General features: G+C 47.0%; 7 protein-coding genes across 7 annotated transcripts; 1 reads left to right on the forward strand and 6 right to left on the reverse strand.

Annotated features, from left to right (window-relative positions):
- Window positions 1–732: 732 nt before the first annotated feature.
- On the reverse strand, window positions 733–1236 carry N7509_000221 (uncharacterized protein; the record flags this gene model as incomplete). The annotated part of the gene is made up of 2 exons (XM_056624868.1): window positions 733–976; window positions 1031–1236. The coding sequence occupies 2 exons, from the start codon at window positions 1234–1236 to the stop codon at window positions 733–735; spliced, it is 450 nt and encodes a 149-aa protein (XP_056494733.1).
- Window positions 1237–1707: 471 nt separating this feature from the next.
- Window positions 1708–4428, reverse strand: N7509_000222 (uncharacterized protein; the record flags this gene model as incomplete). The annotated part of the gene is made up of 8 exons (XM_056624869.1): window positions 1708–1857; window positions 1912–2332; window positions 2407–2454; window positions 2508–2694; window positions 2744–3575; window positions 3626–3744; window positions 3808–3911; window positions 4001–4428. 8 exons carry the CDS (start codon window positions 4426–4428, stop codon window positions 1708–1710), a joined length of 2289 nt encoding a protein of 762 aa, XP_056494734.1.
- Window positions 4429–5379: 951 nt separating this feature from the next.
- N7509_000223 (uncharacterized protein) lies at window positions 5380–6410 on the forward strand (the record flags this gene model as incomplete). Its single annotated transcript, XM_056624870.1, has 2 exons — window positions 5380–5701; window positions 5761–6410. The coding sequence occupies 2 exons, from the start codon at window positions 5380–5382 to the stop codon at window positions 6408–6410; spliced, it is 972 nt and encodes a 323-aa protein (XP_056494735.1).
- A 27-nt stretch (window positions 6411–6437) lies between these two features.
- N7509_000224 (uncharacterized protein) lies at window positions 6438–6735 on the reverse strand (the record flags this gene model as incomplete). Its single annotated transcript, XM_056624871.1, has 2 exons — window positions 6438–6683; window positions 6733–6735. The coding sequence occupies 2 exons, from the start codon at window positions 6733–6735 to the stop codon at window positions 6438–6440; spliced, it is 249 nt and encodes an 82-aa protein (XP_056494736.1).
- Window positions 6736–7310: 575 nt separating this feature from the next.
- Window positions 7311–8430, reverse strand: N7509_000225 (aminoglycoside phosphotransferase family protein; the record flags this gene model as incomplete). The annotated part of the gene is made up of 3 exons (XM_056624872.1): window positions 7311–7665; window positions 7714–8228; window positions 8311–8430. 3 exons carry the CDS (start codon window positions 8428–8430, stop codon window positions 7311–7313), a joined length of 990 nt encoding a protein of 329 aa, XP_056494737.1.
- Window positions 8431–9032: 602 nt separating this feature from the next.
- On the reverse strand, window positions 9033–9566 carry N7509_000226 (uncharacterized protein; the record flags this gene model as incomplete). Its single annotated transcript, XM_056624873.1, has 1 exon — window positions 9033–9566. One exon carries the CDS (start codon window positions 9564–9566, stop codon window positions 9033–9035), a length of 534 nt encoding a protein of 177 aa, XP_056494738.1.
- Window positions 9567–11374: 1808 nt separating this feature from the next.
- Window positions 11375–14680, reverse strand: N7509_000227 (uncharacterized protein; the record flags this gene model as incomplete). The annotated part of the gene is made up of 5 exons (XM_056624874.1): window positions 11375–11433; window positions 11684–12730; window positions 12792–13098; window positions 13396–13640; window positions 13702–14680. 5 exons carry the CDS (start codon window positions 14678–14680, stop codon window positions 11375–11377), a joined length of 2637 nt encoding a protein of 878 aa, XP_056494739.1.
- Window positions 14681–18831: the final 4151 nt, after the last annotated feature.

Here is an 18831-nt window from a genome sequence, read left to right on the forward strand (position 1 = left end):
GTGATCGAGTAAAAACCCCCAATCTAAAAGCAGTGCGAGCCTCAATACGGTTTGCAATCGCCACGGGCTGGCATGACGCCACCTAGCCATGTCGACTAACACAGATGAACCCATCCCTTCAGATAGCTCCCTCTTATATACTTGTGCCATAATGGGAAGATGCGCTGTAACTGCCGAAAGTAGGATTTTGAACACTTGAAGAGACGCTGTCATGCCAGCCAGCTAGCAATAACTAATCTACAAGAATCCATCGCGATCTTGGTAGCTGAGATGGCATATACGAAAATCAAGTATGAATGGGCTCTGAGTAGACACGGCATGTACTAGGGGCATGTAGGTACATATGTATAATTGATTAGTGCTACGTTCGCATATTCAGAGAAGGAATTACTATTGATCCCCCCTCAGATATATCGAATGCCGATTTTCCAAGTTCAGATAACAATTCGTCCTATGAACTGCTGTCGTCATCCCAGCTCCCGCCCCCCTCCAAAAAGCCGCCAAGCGCCTACTCGATCACTAACCAGCTGTGAACCTTCACAAATTCGACCGTGCTCGCAGTCGCCTCACTCGTCCGGGTCAGACACAAATCAAGCGGCTAGCCATAAGCGGGGGATCAGTCAAGTCCCGTCTTCACCGTCTGCTCGGCGATCAGCTCGCGAATAAGAATCAAGGCGTGACGAAGAAGACCATTCACGGCGCTGTGCCGCATAGTTCTGCACACAACGATGTTTACTCGGCTAGAAGACCGGCAATTCTCTGGATGAGCTGTGTCCAAAAGTGGACTATCATCGCAAGAGTCAAGTTCTCCCGGTTCGGGATCCTCTCTCCACCGAGGACTTGGTTCTTTCGCTCAAAGACAATTGGACGAGAACATAGATCATTGCATTCTTCTTGGTGGCTTTGTCTTCCAACGTTGCCCCGTTCAAGCTGATTTGCATGGAATATGGTTACACAGTCATCGGCAAGGGCACCACTTCGGGGCTGTGGAAAGAAGTTTCATGCGAAGCGCGGGTATAACAGGTCTTACGTAAGGCTCAAGGATTTGCGGCGCCTGTGGTTTTGGGAGCCATTGACCAGGCCAAAATTGACTTTCCGCATGGCTCTGGAGAAATACGACATGTGCTTGTCATGGGTAGGGGCGGTGAAAGTACGTTGACGATAGAGCTGACGCAACGGATTCGTCACGAGATTCATAAATCGAACAAGGGAGTCAAAACTCTCTGAATAATACATGGAGACCTCAGGCGAGGCAAAGTCCTTTGGAGTGAAGACCTTGGGCGTGCTTTGATCATCGACTTTCACCGTTCTACTTTGAGGTACCGACCGGCTAAGAAGCAGTCGGGGGCCACAAATCAACGACTATGTTGAGTGGAGGCAGCAGATACAAAAAGTTTTCGTGTCTCTTGATCAGAAAATGTTATTTCGACCTGCTAACTTAGCGATCTTATTCTATTGCCAACTATATATTTCGAGACGAAGTGCACTCTTTATCCATATGCTTTGACGTCTCCAAGTTATTATGTGGGCTCTCAAACTTGAGAAATGGGGTGATTTATCATGACGAGATCATTATAAAAGCATTGCAAATTATTATTTTAATACTAAAACGCAAGACTGTCGTGTACTAACCGAAATAATCACTATATAGATTCAAGGCCTCTAATGGACAGCGGAATGACGCGGTGAGGCTTGCAGTCTATGCCGTTAGACATACATCCCTTCAACAGGATCCTTCCTCCCAAATTCCTTCGAGAACTTCTTGTTCGATTCCGCTGCTAACTCCAGGTACTTATAAGTGACCCGCGCGGTATCTGCCTCAGCAAGAGCTTGTGCGATCGCCGCGATATTTTTGATCTAGTTGACCGGGAGTCAGCAAGTTACATATCTGCGCAACAAGATGAAACTTACCTCTCGTCCATTGAGAGCCAAGGACTCCAAATGCTGAATCTCGTCCTTATAAACTACAGCGGGTCCTTTCATTGTTCGAGCTTTGGCCAAGAAGGTGGACCAGAGACCCCTGCGGAAGTCTCTTGTTAAATCCTGGTACTCGATTATCAAATGAGTTCGGCTCAGAATTGCTTCATCGAAGTGTATGCCTCGGTTTGAGGTCAAGAAAAGCACTCCCTGATAATACTCAAGCTTTCGGAGAAATACGGTGACCAAGCGATTGTGACTATCGTGGAACTCGGTCCGACTCGCCATGAACGCATCCGCTTCGTCCAAAAGAAGAATGGCATTGAAATGCTTTGCAATTTTGAAGATGATTTCAAGTTGTGATTCAAGTGCGTGGGAAGTCCCCATGGTCGACAACAAGCTCACCCGCAGATATCTGAGAAGGTCAGCTACTTCAGTCATTGCGCGGAACGGGTTTTTGATACCGAGTAGAGGGGGCGCTTGAAATACTCCGACGTTGCCTCGACAGTAAAAGTCTTCCCGACGCCTGGCGGACCGCTAACACAAGTCAGTTGAAGAATTTGCAGGGTTTCTGGAATTTGCCGACATACTTTAGTAGCACGTTAAGCCCTTGGCCTTTGCCATCGATCACGTCGTCGAAAGGTACGGTTGGTATAAGACCTAGACGCGTTTTCGCCAGCGACAAGAGCATTGTCTTGGTATCCGATGGAATCTGAAGACAATCAAATGATCCAGGTGACCAATCAATGTCACTAAGAGCACTGACTGCGCACTCCACTAGAATCGCATTAGCTCGAAACAGTGACTTCGCAGTCTTGTCACATACAGAACATTTTCTCCTTGAAACTGAAACAGCAAACGGTTGGGCACGCGACTAGTAAATCGGCTTCGCTCAGCTCTCGCGCATCTACGCCATCTCCTCGCATTCTCTCCTTCTCTCGCTCACGGTCTTCCATGAACATTGCGTCAATATCAAAGACTTGAATGCCATCTTTTTCTTTCACCCCTAGATCGCGGAGAGACGGTCGGGAGTAATTTGGCTGCATTTCATGGAAAAAGGCGGCGTCCACTGCGACTCGACTGTCGATCTTGGCTTTGACGGGCTTCCCCTTGTTCATAAAGAATGCGTTGCCTTTACAGTGCCGCATGTGCGAGCCGGCCAAATCCCGAAACTTTTGGCCTCTTCCGACTAGCTCTCTCCGGACTTGGTTGTGACTTGGATGGTGGCGAAGAGGGAAGGCCTCTAGGCTCTCGATCGGCTTCGACCCTCGGAATTTTGCAAGGCGTAGAAAGATACCAGCCTCGCCGAATTTGACTCCATCATAATCGAGGAATCGGCATTCAAGGTTGAACCACGTCTCATCATTCTGTGTGATCTCTTCCCCAGCGTCGAATATGACACACCGTGGCTCTTTTGTACCGAAGCATCTTGTGAAAACATGAGAGCCCGGTTTAAAAAGCCCCCAGAGGAGGTCATAAGTAATGTGGTTGTGCAGCAGCATTGACTCGAGACGCTGCGAGATGGTTGAATATGCTTCCTTGAGGTGGTCGATGAGCAAGCAGAGATGCTGACGTGGTAATTCACATTCTGGGTGGTTCATATTTCCAGCATACTTGTCCAACTCTGGGAGAAAATGGAAAAGGGTCTTTTGCTCGATCTAAAGCCATGTTAGTGATCTTATCAGATAAAGTACTCTGCTTCATTTACCGATGGCTTGTCCTCCATCAGGCTGATGGTCTTGATGCCGTCCAGAACCACGCGCAGGATGTCGCGCAGGCCTTTCGACTGGATGTCAATGTACGACGTCACGTCCTCGGAAACTCGGTCTGGGAATACTATTACTATGACTTTCATCATTGGGAAATCAACCAGGTAACGGCATCACGTACCCACACGCTCGCGAACTATGAATGCATATTTGGCATACTCGTCCAGGACATCGCTTGTTTCAGTCGATTCCGCAATCTTGTATTTGCAAGTATCTTTGTTCCAGCTATAACCGTGTCAGATATCTTCTGAAGGTGAACGGGAGAAGACGGAAGGGGGACGTTTGATTGGGCCAGATGAATTCTGGTGACATACGTTTCTTTGACTGTCTTGAATTGGGATGGCAACCACTTCTCAAATGATTGGAAGTACTCTGACGTTGTAAAAATGGGACGCTTGGGATCAAACCCATCTTCATCAGGAACATTCTCGAGTTCGTCTCCTGCGGAAGAAGACTGAGCAGGCTTACTTGCCACGGAAAGTTCAGCTGAGACATAGTCCAGCGCCTGCCGAACCTTGTCAAGCCCGGGAAGGGACTGGTCATGGCAAACAGGAGTGTTTGGGGGCTCTTGGTTGGTAGGGTCGAGCACCTTTTCAAGAAATATGCCAAAGAGATGCTTCAGATCCCTCACAATAGCTTGAGATACAACTGTTCCCTTTGTTGGGCTATCTGGCGGCGTCAAGTCTTGGTGAAATAGCGAGGAAGACTTCTCCGATGCCATGTTATGCTCGGAAGGCAACATTGGGCTACTCTGAGTATGTGCCGTTGAAATTTGTTGGTACGATAGAGGAGAACGGTTGAATCAGGAAGGTCAAACACCGATGTGAATAGGGAAAAATAATTTGATGAACCTGCAAGATTCCTCTCTTTTATAACTTCGTCGCCAACCCCTGCATCTCATAGATCATCGCCTACGGCAGCCATCGATTTCTCGTTCTTGGAACAAAGATACAAGGCCTGGACCGCATACTCTAGGTAATACTTAGCTGGAATTAAGAAGCGTGGGCCTCGCCTGTTTAGGCAGAGCGTAGGTTAAGCCTTGCATGAACAGGTACAATTTGCGCGGATGGTGCTGCGTGCCTTCATCGTCAATGAAAATACCGTTGTGGAGGCGTACCAGGTGCCAAGAAACAGATTGACTGCATTCAGTCCTGCTTTACCCCTCAGTGTCAGCGAATCAGAATATGATACAACCAACTGTGCGACTGGCCCCTTTTCTTTCTTTCTCCATCTTTCCCTCCATCTTTCCCTCCATCTCTCCCTCCATCTTTCCCTCCATCTTTCCCTCCATCTTTCCCTCCATCTCTCCCTCCATCTTTCCCTCCATCTTTCCCTCCATCCTTCCCTCCATCTTTCCCTTCATCTTTCCCTTCATCTTTCCCTTCATCGGTCTCTCCATCATCCTTTCCATATCATGGTCCGAACTGTCAGGCAGCCACGTGCTCGGAAACCTCTCACCAGTACAGAGGCCTGGGAGAGAGTAGAGGGTCTCGCCAGCCGACTGAACTCTACCTGGCACCTGCGGACTAAAGAATCCAAGCAGGTTTCTGTCGCATTTGGCCTGCTAAATCAGCGATCAGAGTCTATTGGTAATCACATATATCGAGATTTTCTTGACCAAGTACGCCGAAAATGTGGGCTGCAAGGTGTACGTTTATGTGCTGCTGCTCTGGGTCAAAATAATGTCAGAGACATGAACAGTACCCACCGCAAAGCGCTCATTAATAAGCTGGGCAAAGAACGATATCGGACACTCATAAACAATGATTCGTTTCCAAGCCTTCCGAATGATATTAAGGAAGCGGGTCTCTTGAAGAAACAGTCGAACTTGGATCAAGTCAGCCACACCAGCGAGAGCAAAAGTCGCCAGATCTCTCCAACATGTGCAGAAATCAAATCCCAGCAATCAAGTCATCTTGGAGCAGTTGACTTTGCGAGTGCCTCTACGTATGAAATGAACTTGGAGTCAGAAGTGGTCCAAGCTGACGTCGTTCACGAGCAAAACCCAAATTACGGTAAGACACCATTTCTTTTGTCTCCTCTACTTTGCTTCTTGCTGATCGGGGCAAAATAGTTAGTGGGAATAGTCTTACCTTTGGAGACATTTCTGTACCCATTTCAAGCTGTCATCCTTATCAAGGCTTTACGAAACCTGACCTTAGGTATCCCCAAGGTGACGACCAAGAGGATTCGAATATTACCGACGCGCAAGAAGTTTTCGAACATGCATCACTTGACGGTATTGCTGCTATTTTCAAAGGACTTGTTTGCGGGGCCATCAGAACAACTTCCCCTCTTGCAGACGGACTCAAGCCTTCGAAAGCATCAGTGACAACCGTGTTCCCTCCTTGGGGAGCAGTCGACTGCTTACTAAGTCTGGACATATGTGAAGCAAGTGTAGAACCTCTGGCGGCAGCTCTATTCAATGCAACGGTGAAATGGGCGGAAAAGTCTTTACATATTGGCTTCGCAGGAGGAGCAAGCCTTACCATACCCAACTCCGAGGTGACTCTGAAAGGTGTGCGGGATGAGGCCATTGCCCAAGTATTTGGCTCTGAAATACAGCAGGCAATACAACAGAGCCGTATCCGCATACAGGAGATGGAAAAGGGTAAATTGACGACCGACTGTGTGTCGATGATCATCACAGAGAAAGGAGCTTTCATTAGCCTGTCACTTGGTCTCGTTCAAGGGCTGGAAATACAAAAGAAGCTATATACATGAATTGTACTTCATCGAAGAGAAAGCCCCTTAGGATTGTTCTGTCACCTTCCCCTTCGTAATGTATAATTTGACACCCTCAGGAGCAAGACCTTGTCCATTTGGCATACCAACAAGTTTTCTTGCCTGCTCCCGCCCTTCGTCGTCGATCTCGTAAACGGTGACATTGCTTCCTTGCCAGTACACCATTTGGCCTTTCCCAACGATCATTGTCACGCGATTCTCGAGAACGGCATCGAGGTTTATGGAGGAATCGAGCGGCTTTTCTTCGAAAGCCTAGTAAAGATTAGCCTTGAGAATACTGAATGCGGCATAGGATACAGACCATTTAGACACAGTTTTTCGGTAACAACAACCTTGGACTTGCACAACAGAATTGTGATGAGCCAAAATGTCCACTGCCCGGATGTGCCGGGCGCAATAGAGAAAAAGCAGTGCGCTAATGTGACTTTAGGCCGTAGTCCAGCAAATGAAATTTCTCATCGGATGCTTCCACAGCTGTGGTTGTTTTAGTAGGCTATCAATGTATCTGCGTTGACTTTGCTGATGGAGGTCATGATTATTATCACTAAAGAGGGGTGGTGGAAAAGAGACGTGTTTTAATTCCGAATGAAACCAATGTGGGGCAGTATCACGTGATAGTACATTGAAGGCACCTTGGGCAGCGATACAGAGCCAGGCCGAAATAGAGGATCATATGCCAATTTTTGAATGGAGACACACTTTTTACTTTGTCGATGTGAGCGAAGCGCCTGCCCATTAGTTGTTCAAAATGATGGGGCTATGTAAAGACAGAAAACAAGTGTCCTTGAAATTGAAAATATGACTCATGTAGGGCGTTCCCGAATGTATAAAGCTACCATCATCATGCCAACAATGCAAACCAAGAAAATACGATCTTGGCTAGAATGAGAAAAAAAGAGTCCCATTCTTCTTGCGGCTGTCATCTTCTCCGTCTCCAGCCCGTCCATAAGGTGAAAGCCTCCATCCGTTACGTGCCAATCGACGATGCATTCCTTTGCTAATAATCGATTCCAGGAAGCAGTGTTGAAAGTCAACATTTTCCGATGAAAGCACTTGAATCATCATTAAAGATGCTACCAGGTTATTTTGGCGTCGAATCGAGGTGATGTATGTCTCCCGGTCTTTCAGGAGCGTAGAGCTTGGCGACATGTCGATGTTCTGGAGTTGGAGAAAACGGGGGAAGCAGGCTGCCTGCTGGAAAGGTACCCTCGCCGAAAATCCCCAATCGATTATGCTTAAATAGTAAGTACCTTGAAAACGGCCTATGGAAATCGTCACTTACCCTGTGACATTGTGATATGCATCTATGAGAATGTTCTGTGGTGATAAATCGCCGTGGGCAATGGCGAAGGGTGCTTCGTCAAGCTCAGACAAAAGAATATCTGGAAGAATCTTCATCTGTTCAGAGCAATCCTTCGCTGTGATTTCTGGAAGAAGGCCCTCGCGAACTCGACGGGTCTTGTTTTGAATTATCCGGGTGAAATGTTTTAGACTAGAACCCCCTGGACTTGTAAGCAAGGCCCAGTTTGAACGAAAGGCATTCAACGTACGAGCCTGCTTGCTACATTCAATCAGTGATGTGTGCATCTTCGCAACTTGATCCAAGATTCTATTCCGATGAGGTTGCGTCGGAAAATTATCGGACCATGAAAGCTGACTGCCCGGAATCCATGTCAATGCGATGAAGGGGTATTTGATGGCATTGTCGAACGTCAGACTACAGCCCCGAAGCCTTGCGGCCCATAAGAATCCCTTCAATTCGAGTTCCCGGAGAATTTGAGCTTCGGACTCAAGAAGCTGTATAATAATTTTCTGGGAATCATGACGGACGAAAAGAGGTACTCTTTATTGCCCAAATCTCGCCGTCCACGAACGTTACCTTGAATACGCGACATTGACCGCCATCAAAGTACTGAAGGATGGTAGGGATTTGCCCATCGTTCCGAAGATGAGAAATGGCAATAGGAATGTTGCTCTCGTAGAAAGACTGTTGCTGCATGATTGAATAGCGAAGGTGGTCTGCCCGAAATGTTCTGACCCTTAAGTAATTTCCCGGGCGGAGCTTCAGAGGACAATCGTGGCTGTCTCGTGACCGCTTTTTTATGCGGGCCGGCTCGGCCGAACCAACCTTAGCCATCCCAATCCAAGGGATAATCGCCATACTAAGCTACGTATGTATCCTGTAAGAATTCAAAATATACACTTGATTGAGGTTTTGGAGACATCTTTGGGCTTCGGATAATGGAATATTGTTTCTACATCGCAAAGTGCAGCGTAATGTTCCTGTAATGGGCTGGGCCCTTATTTGTAGAGAGCGTGTAGAGCTAAAGCTAAGTTCATTTAAGGAATGGATCGTGACAGAAACTGCCACAGGCTATCATCACTCTTGTCATCAAGAGACAAAAGCAGCAAAGTCTCATGGCCCTACTGCTATCCCTATCCAGACATGGTGTAGATATGAACTCCATGTGGGTGGTCAGGACTGCTTGCGTTGCAAGTGCATCGACATCCCCGGGTCCAGATTGGTTCCGAGAAAAACCAAGCTGTGTCCACAGCACTAATGTCCCTCGGCCACTACACTCGAACGAGTTAGTCTTTGTCTCAGGGAAAATTCTGGATTCCACGTACATCACTAGGCTTCAGGTTGATGTTGGCTCTTCCATGAGTGACTTCACACAGACCATTGAAGTCGTCGCCGGGATATCGGCAAAGACCGAATGATTGGGTGGCTTTGTGCTCGTGAAGTAAAACTTGAAAGCGCTTCATGAAACGTAGCTCTTCTTCTCCCATAGCCAGGCTTCTATCCGCTGAGAAATAAAACTCAGTGGGTTTGAAGTCGCCATCTGACGAGATTGCCCAGATGGCGGGCTCAGGGGAGTTCATTCCGGAGACATGGGCCGCGTTCCAAGGGATAGATGTACCTTCATAATCAACAAGCATTTCGTCTGGTTCTAGATCAAAATGACGATGAAGCATGGCCAGACCAAACGTACGATCCATGCCTTGCTCAATGAAGAACTCTTTGAAGACATTTTTGACAAGTTCATCGCCGTTTAACTTCGCAAAGTTGGCACGTGCAACCTCAAGGGAGGGAAGGGTATGAAAATGTTCGACAGAGTATTCACCAACGGACATATTGAGTGAGGATTTGACTTAGCAGCTTTGATGATTCAGGCTGAGATTCAGTGTAGGACCTCCTATTGATCACGGAGGAAACTTCTCGCCTTTTATAATCTGCAAATCTGTATGAATCCGTAAGATCTTTGCGGTGTAATGCGTGTTTTACAGCTCTCAACACTAGCTGATGTTCATTGTGGATCCAATAATCAGCGCGTAGAGCCAATGGCTTTCGACTCTCTGACAACGTCCAGGACAAAAGTGGGGCAGTTTAGCGTCTCGGGCCACTCAGATATCGTATCTCCATCTTTCCCTCCATCTTTCCCTCCATCTTTCCCTCCATCTTTCCCTCCATCTTTCCCTCCATCTTTCTTTCAGGGAAGAGTTCCACAAAGTTGATGACGCACTGAATGCATCAAAACGTGGGATACCAACATCATGGGTTGATTTACCTGCCGAATCCAAGCGTGCAAAGCGAACGGTTGGTCAAGTAAGATGATTGCTATCACCATTCGCCTTTACCCAGGACAAATATATAATGCGAGAGTATACCATCAACGTTATGATAACCTCGCTAAGCCAACCCTGAGACTAGCCGTATGCGGAAAGAGTCTCTTATTGGATAAAGCAATGGAATGGATTTTCAGTGGTGAGACCACCAGTCTCCAATGTAAGCTGAGGCCCACGCAATCATCAGCTTTGTGAGGGATGCACAGCTGGTCATTGCATTCGAGGTGGAAGTGCTCACCACAGCAATGATCTACATGCATGGCAACGCCGGATTCTTGTTATGATGGACCACCTCTGACATTCAATTTCTCAATTAAGAATGTTGTCCTTGAAAGTATCCTGTTACAATTGCGAACGAACAGTGTGCGAGATTTATCACCGTACCACGTTTAGTGTTCGGTTTCTAGAAATTTCAATTATCTCTCTATCGTCATTTAATTATTTAAAGACCCGGCAGAGAGTTGGATATACTGCTCAGGGGGACAAGATTTCTGCTCCTGCAGTATGATCGCATTCAGGTAGGATTCAAAAAATGGTACCAAGACACTTGGCTATTTGCCAGCAGTATGCACCGAATGCTAAATAAAGTTATTGCTTAAAACAATGTTTACTGTGATATCGTCAGTTGCGAAATAGATCGTCCCGACATATATATACAAGAGGTCAGGGCAAAAGCGCATAGGCGAATCTAATAGATTTATATTTCCAGTGCATTGGGAACTGGAAACAAGAGAACAAGTATTAGATAACTTACTATTCATAGAAGGATTCTGTCTGTTCGGTGAAACTGCATTTCAGAGCGCGGGTTTCAATTTCAAAGCTGGACAGAAATTACGAACCGAGGCCGATTTTTCCATAGTAATAGCGATAGGACACTGCATTGTTATCGACATAGAGGCTAACATGGTAGGTAAATTGCTTTCGTTCAGGCAAGGATGCAGTCTGTAATCCAGGCACTCGAACTACGAAGCTATTGAGAATTGTGCAGATCCTTGACTTGAAGGACCCATCACAGGGGTCCGCTAGGTAGCTGCGACACAGTGCGCGGGCGGAAAATTGAATAAAATATAATTATATTCCCGATACATAATGGGTATACCACACGAGACCCTCAATGATCACACGAAAACCCCGCGTCAGGTTACACATAAGTCTTACAATCTTCCAGCAGCTGTCATACTGGTGGCCTTTCGTAAAGAGCAACTTGAAGTGCTTACGTTTACCATACATAAATTTTGTCTGATTATTAATAAGGACCAACCCGGTCTGCTGGAATATGGGGTATCAAATCTGATTCTAATTATAGGCTGATAACATCAGACTTCTGTTTTCAGCTTCTCAATCTCCCAGTTTTCTTCTTCGGTGGCGTCTGCGACTTTTCATGTACCCATCTCTCTTTCTGATGTCACGTTTTCGCTGCTGATATCGCAAAAATTGTATGACTCTCCCAGTTGAGCATCTTGAACATAATATCTTCATGATCTCTTCATTCTGTGCAGGATTTTTCAACGCGGCCCTTATGACTCTCAGCGTAATCCTGAAATCACGGCCTCTCTGATCAAGAAGGTATTTTATCATATTCGCCCCCTGACTCCAATTATTTGCAGCTTTTTCCATGACCGTACTTGTGACTTTGATTTCAGGCCCCTTCCGATTCAATAGGAGTCTCATGATGGAAAGTCCGCTTGAACTATTTGCTGCTGCTTTCTGCATGACTTTGTCTGTGACCGTGATGTCACCGCCTCTTCGATCTAAAAGAAGCTTCATTATGACAAATCCACCACTCCTGTTTGCTGCGGCTGTTTGGAGAACCTCATCGGTAATACTTATTTCGTTCACTCTTCGATCAAAGAGAAGACGTATCACTGTGTCGTTGCCCGAAGTATGTGCAACGGCCTTTTCGATGATGTCGGCAGTGACTTGGATTTCAGGATCCTGCAACAGGATGTCGGCAACATCTACCAATCCCCATCTTGCCGCCCAGAAAAATGGCAATGGCTCGTTGTCAAAACGATAATACCAAAACGGCGGTTCGACGAATTGAGTCCACACGGATGCTCTAGTCTCGCCGCAAAGGTTCCCGGCCATTTGGAGCAACTCCGTCCCTGCTGTTGATCCACTGATTAAGTGAGAAATCCAATGAGTTGCTGAGTATATCAACAGTCCATCGCTCCTGCTTCTGTCTCCTCTCTTCTGCAAGAAGTGAACTTCATTCTCCTGAAACATAATCTCGTGAAGGTAGGTCATGCAAATTTTTGCAAGAGAGAGATGTGCATCTTGAAAATTCACTGATTGTCGCCAACTCTCCTTTGATTCGAGGAATTCTTTGGCTGTTTGGTGAATGAGATAGATTTTTGATTGGCTGAAGATGAACAAGCCGCAATAACGACGGAGCTTTTTCTTCAAGAGGTTTGGATCGAGCTTATCGGCTGTATGTTGAGGAGGAATGGCGATGTCCACTGCCCTGGCCAGTTCCACCATTGTCAGAGGGCGGTTCGCCGCAACAACAATTTGTAGGATCGTCCTTATATTGCTAACCTGGCTGGGAGGGACGCGATTTAAGATTCTTTCGTATGCCTCATTTACTGAAGCGGGTATCATTCGGATTGATCGGACCAATTCCTCAGAAGGTCGAAGGCTTTCCTCGAATGTAGATCGAATCTCACCCATGGCTGAGATGTAGCCATAAATAAGTGCGATGCTCCATTTGAAGAAGCTGTTGCTCGAGCTGACGGGTCACATTGTGTGGAAGTCGTTCATCCCTGGCCAGCTCTTTGACTTTCATTTTCACAACAGTATCTATCTCCTTGTGAATTTGGTCGCTGTAGTCCTCTCCCTTCAGGCTTAAGTATTGGAAGGGGTTTGTTATCGCCTTGGGACTATTCTGGATACCGTCGTATGAGCGACTGGTGACTAAGAATTTCAAACAAGCGCCTTGTATTGATGAAGACGGCTGACATTGAAATGAATGGATCTTTTCAATCAATCGACGTTGATGAACCTGCTGACATTCATCAAGCGCATCGAATACACAAATTGTCTTGTACGATGTGTCAGCTAATACGGCCGTTCTGAATATACGCCAGAGCTCGTCAATTTCTTCGCAGAGCCTCTCCCTATTCTTTTTCCAGGATGGAATGGCATATTGCAATAGCTTGGGCCGCTGACTGAATAGCTGGTGAAGAATCGAGCATATTGCCGTAGCAAGACAGTTTTTTTTTTTACTGTCTTTGAAGAAAAAGTAACAGATTGTCACTGTTCGCGTAGGACCCTCCAAGTAGTTATCGACAATGGCTCTGGCTAGTACAGACTTTCCGCAACCTGGGTCAGCAGATACCCATAGAAGGTCGTTGCAGCTGCTCTCCGACCAGCGAATAAATTCGGCGCTCTGTATAGCCCATAGACAGGTTCCTTCCGCCTTTCTCGGATTAAGGTTCTTCTGCTCCTCGTAGCTTAAGATCTTGAACATTTGGAGACAACGATCTTGCTGATCTGTTAAGGCTCTGTCCTTCTGTTCGATATGATACCGTTCTTGTTCGCTGTTTAGTCGATCTAACTGTTGATTGGTGACCTCTTGCCTTTCTGAAAAGGTCATAAATCAGTTTAAATTGATATACTAGCTCTAGGGCTATACAAGACTAACCAGAGATAAGGACATTGATCTTATCCTCGGCCTCGATTCGGCTAAGAGGGATCCTCTGTAGAAGGTCTTTTGCGTATGCAGCCGCCACCATCGCTGCATAACCCTGCCACTCTTTGTTCTTATGTGAATCTGAGTAGTCGCATATTCCCCGGATAACTAGACACGGGAAGGTGTTCATCAGCCCGCCTGCTTCCATCTCAAAACAGAGAACGTCTCTCTCCGCAGCAAGTTTATCTCGCATTAACGCATCTTTCATCAATTGATTACCGGAAGCAATCAGGCCATAGTGAATTGCAGGATTATCTTCCTCCTTAGCCCGTTCACTTCGTAGTACCAAATTTGATGGGTTATTAGCACCTGATGAATCACAACATCCTTGATCATGTATCACTGTAGCCCTGAATAACCTATCCGTATTAGGTAGTGGTCTTTGGTACTCACGGCGGAGTCTCGAGTTGTTGTCGAGAATACTATCGATAGCTCCCTGTAGTTGATGCCCCTTTCTCTTGTACTGTGTCTGTAACCCCGTTATCGCAGTGCGAAGCGTAGTCGGTGGCTGGTTCAAGAATCGCGTATGCTGAAAACTCTGGCCTTGGATCGACTTGCCAAAGTCGTATTGGAATACCCCACCTACGCCATTACGAGGAGCACTGACCACAACATCGCCTAAACGAATATCATGGTTTTGGGTCGGCACACCTCCGCCGATACCGACCATCAAGCCGATCCTGATGTTGTGAAAACTGTTCAGCATGTTTGTCGCTACATTGGCGGCGGAGGCAGTTCCATATTCCCCATCGGGCATGACGGCGATGACAACCTGATGTTCGCCTATCTTGCCTAACGTATAGTCGTTGGCATCGTTTGGCGACACAAAGCTGGGGCTTTCGTGCTCCTCATCGAGAAGTTCCTGTGCCGCAATATATTCCACGCGCAAAGCGCAGATCCAGCCCACTGTGTAGCCTGCAGGGTCCGACATGCCTTCAAATCGACAGAAAAGAGAACTGTATTTGGGTTGCCTGCCGAGGGCATTCAAGAATGTCAATTTTTTTCTGCTATAACAGAGACCCGAGTCACAGAGAAAACGTGTGTCGCTATGAAAAGGGGGAAACGGAGGATTCTGGAGAGCAGGAAAATGAAAGTTGGTCACCACCGGGAAGAGTTAGCCACATAATGGACGTGACAATGGAAGCGGCAACAGAAAAAATGCTATTGGCGGGAGCCGTCTTGTCCATGCGCCCGGTGCGTTGCAAACGCTATCCCTCAATCATTAAGGGAAGATAGTGACTGTTGTTCTTGAATAGATCACGGCATTGTGTTACGTCGTGATTCAGTGGTTTCCAGAAGAAAATCGGGGCTTTTTGAAGAAATAAATGGCACATTCCCCAGCCTATGCTCTTGCAAAGGAGATGATGCGTTCGCTTACCGGAGGAGCGACTCAATTCTGATCATTGCAGTTGAACGAACCACTCGTGTCTGTACCCTCCTTCGCTGCGCCCTCTGAGGTAGTGCTTACTGAGGTAGTGCTGACGGTAGAATCTATTCTCCGGATCCGAAGGGTCAGTTCAGCTCTCAACAAAACAAATGGGATCTCCTTTTTGGCCCTCTCGCTATACGTTAAGTGGCTGTGTAGTCATGCCAAGGGACCGGGCGCTTCAGATGGATGGGGGAGACCCAATCATGTTCTACTGTAGTTCAGCTGAGAGGGTCAGTGCAGTGGTCGCGCGACGGAGGGTGATTCTCACCCGCTCTCACCCATCTTCTCACCCTGTCTATTGCGCACTCACCCCATCTCACCCTGGTCGCGCGACCTTAAAGCGGCGCTCACCCACTTCTCACCCGGGCGGCAGCCACCCGACTATCTGCCGCACATAAGCCACACGCCAGGCAGTAAGTAGTATGGTGGGTGACAGCATTTCACGTCTATTTGCCAATTTTAATTTTTTTGGATTCGTTCAGAAACCCCACCATTGTTTTGCATTTAAGCCAAACATCATGCACGCGCCTGAAACGCTAACATGGTCCAACATTCTCCGTGCTGATTTCTGCCCCGAGATGAGTTGCCAGGGTCAAGGCGTCACATTGCGATGCGTGTTTCGATTCGATACCTATTTGAGTATCACATTAATGTGGCTCAAGAGCATTTTCGCTCAAGAAATGAGGCGGACAGGTCAATTCCCTGGCAATAGTTGGCCCTGACTACTGCCAAGTTATCAACGCCGCGCTCTATGACGGTTGGCAATCTTGCCAATCCTAAGGAGATGATGGACCAATTGGTGCCAACAATGGCCCACATATGCCGCATAGCCTCGATCGAGACGATTGGTCAAGTTTGGCTATGTGCTACTGGGAGCCAGGGGTTGCCACTACACCTGCTAACATTGGACAGTGGCGATACAATAATGTCCATAGCGTACCCATGTCTCCATTCTAATGTGCCCGGAATAGAGAGGATGTCATGTGCTAACAATTCAGATTCAGATATAACTTTGATGGATATTCAAACTAAGTGCGGAAGCTGATCGACAATCTCAAGGTTATTGTCCACCGTCAAATCACACTCATCGAAGCCACTAGGGCCGAGCTATTACTAGAAGTGAAACACAACCAAGAACAGAATGAAAAGCTCCACGAGGAAGTGCGAGCTCTGCAAATGCAAACCGAAGCCAGGCCACTGGCCCCGCCGGCCCGAACATGGACCGCGGTAGCAACCAATCGCACCAGCTCGCCAGGAGGTCATAGCCAGATTTGGGCCAATCATTTCTACGGAGGCTTGGCGGATGGTTTACATTAATCATGGCACCTATTGGCTCATTATTCCTCCGCTCTATTTGTGGTATCCAATGATCGCATCAATTTCTACAGCCCACAGACTCCTGGGAGCCAAGGCCAATTATCAACCAATAATCAAGGCGACTTGTGAGCATGTGGGCCATTGATGGCACTAATTGGCTTATATTCGGAGTAGTAGTACCCACCGGCATCCGCTTCGCTCCCAGGAGATTGACGTGGATAATGCCTTTGCAAAGACGCGGCTGATCGCAGAGGTTTGTTCTACGAAAACGTAATCGACCTAATATCTGACCCACTATACAAGGGACTCTGTTGTGAGATGGGGCTGTGTGAATCAGTCCCGCGCCGTACTATAGCTTGTAACTACTTGATATTGGGTAGGTGTGCTTTCTTTTCTCCGATATACGAGTTAGGTACTGAGAAACATGCCGTTTGGATGGTAGTGATCTAGGGTCGCAATATGGCATGGTGTTTGCCTGTCTTTGATGAGGTGTTCATTGGGTAAGGTATCGTGCTCATCATTAGTGGGTGAAATGAAATGGCGTGATCTGTTGCCGCCTCACCTATCGCAATAACGTACAAGCCCATGGTGGTGAATGTTGAAACGGATCATCGATGCTTTCTGCGGCATGCTCACCACTGTTGAAACGGTGCCAACAGTGATAAAAGGAATTACATATATCGAGTCGCCAGGAAAAATGCGATGTCTCCGGATGTGTGTCAGATGAATAACCAAATGTTGAACGGGCTGCAATTTAAGAGTAGTTTGTGTTTGAACCCTCACAATTCACAATGGTGATCTCATTGACGCAGATCGAATGCCTGGCTGGATAATTATAAATACCCGATCCTTCGCCCGCTGAAGAGTCCTTCATAAGCATTCCTTTATGATTTTGGATCAAAGAATGTCGATCGACATTCGTCTTCGCGGCTACTCTTTGGTATGGATTGACCTCCAAATCATGCATTGAAATAAGCTGACCTTTTTTTTATCGCAATGGCCTAGCCTTTCTCAATAACGAAATCTTCAGACAGCAAGTGAGTGTTGTTTCCCAGTCATTTAGAATCATGCTAAGTCGGAAGATGCTCAATACCAGCCCCGTTTCCGCTAATCCTCGGAGAACCAATTGAACGAACCATTCAGGACTTGGAGTGGTCCAAACTGCGAGCAATGTCAGTTACAAATTGCCTTCATAAGCTACCTTCCCATGATTGAAGATAATTAGGTGCCATCCTTTATAAAGTTTCCTGCAGTGGACAGCAGTATCTGAGAGTGTAAGTTTCAAATTTTGCAGCATTTTTCAAGGCAGATATCATGTGCTGACGACCATCTATATAGGATGACAAACTTTCTATCGCGAGTCACTCAATGTCTTGTAAGTCACGATTGTGCTTTGCCCCCGGCCCATTCTCAACGCCCGGTACTGCATTTCAATCTCCGTACGATTGCTATCCGTTCCTAGCTCTCTTTCCTTCGACACAGATCGCTGATGATTCTTTTTCATCATAGGGCGAGCTTCAATTTTACCCTCGACCTGACAGAGCTATGTTCCCTCTCGTCTTCGAAACCAACCCAGCTTCAACAGCCTAAAAGGCCAAGCCACTGAATCTTACTATGCTTGCATCTTTTTTGTTTCTGAAGACGTGGTGGACACGGCCACTTCGCCTGGCGCGTTTAGCAGGCCCAATGCGGAAGGGTCGATATCCTCCGGTTAGCCACATGGTAAAGGTCCAACATGCTATCACCTCCTCCAGGCTCACCCTATCCGGCCAAAGGTTAATTCTCAGTGCATCAGGGAATCTTCCCTATTTCGACGGGCATTTTGCAGTCCATGCTAGGCCAACTGATTTATCGCAGCATCCGACCATCCGACGACACGGAAAAGAGTCTAGCATCGATGGCAACCAACAAAAGCCATGGTTTCTTTTCTCCGAGTGTAAAACCTACCAGCAATGAATCGAGCTTTAGGCCACGGGCTGAGGGCCGGCTTTGCCAAGCGCTGATTGCTCAGCAAGCAACAAGCCAGGTCGCAGCACTGGATCTATCCCATATCTCCCCCCATGAGAGCAGTCGCTTTCAGGTCAGCTACTCCTTCACCCCAAACCAAATACCATGAACACCTCCTTCAGTGGAACTTTGTCCTGACACGTTTGAAGATTGACCTCTTACACAAAAAGCAAAGACGAAACAGCTATGCATAGCATATAGCGTCAACATACATTTACAGCGACACGGACTGACCCTGGGCCCTGATCCATGTGTAATCGAGCTGAGTCCGCTACATCTCTAGTTGGCTTTCGCTGATACCAAACTACTGACGGCAAGTCTGTACCATC

This window comes from Penicillium cosmopolitanum (genome assembly GCF_028827165.1).
Source record: "Penicillium cosmopolitanum strain IBT 29677 chromosome Unknown utg000002l:1.0-415252.0:1.0-415526.0, whole genome shotgun sequence".
Classification (NCBI taxonomy): domain Eukaryota; kingdom Fungi; phylum Ascomycota; class Eurotiomycetes; order Eurotiales; family Aspergillaceae; genus Penicillium; species Penicillium cosmopolitanum.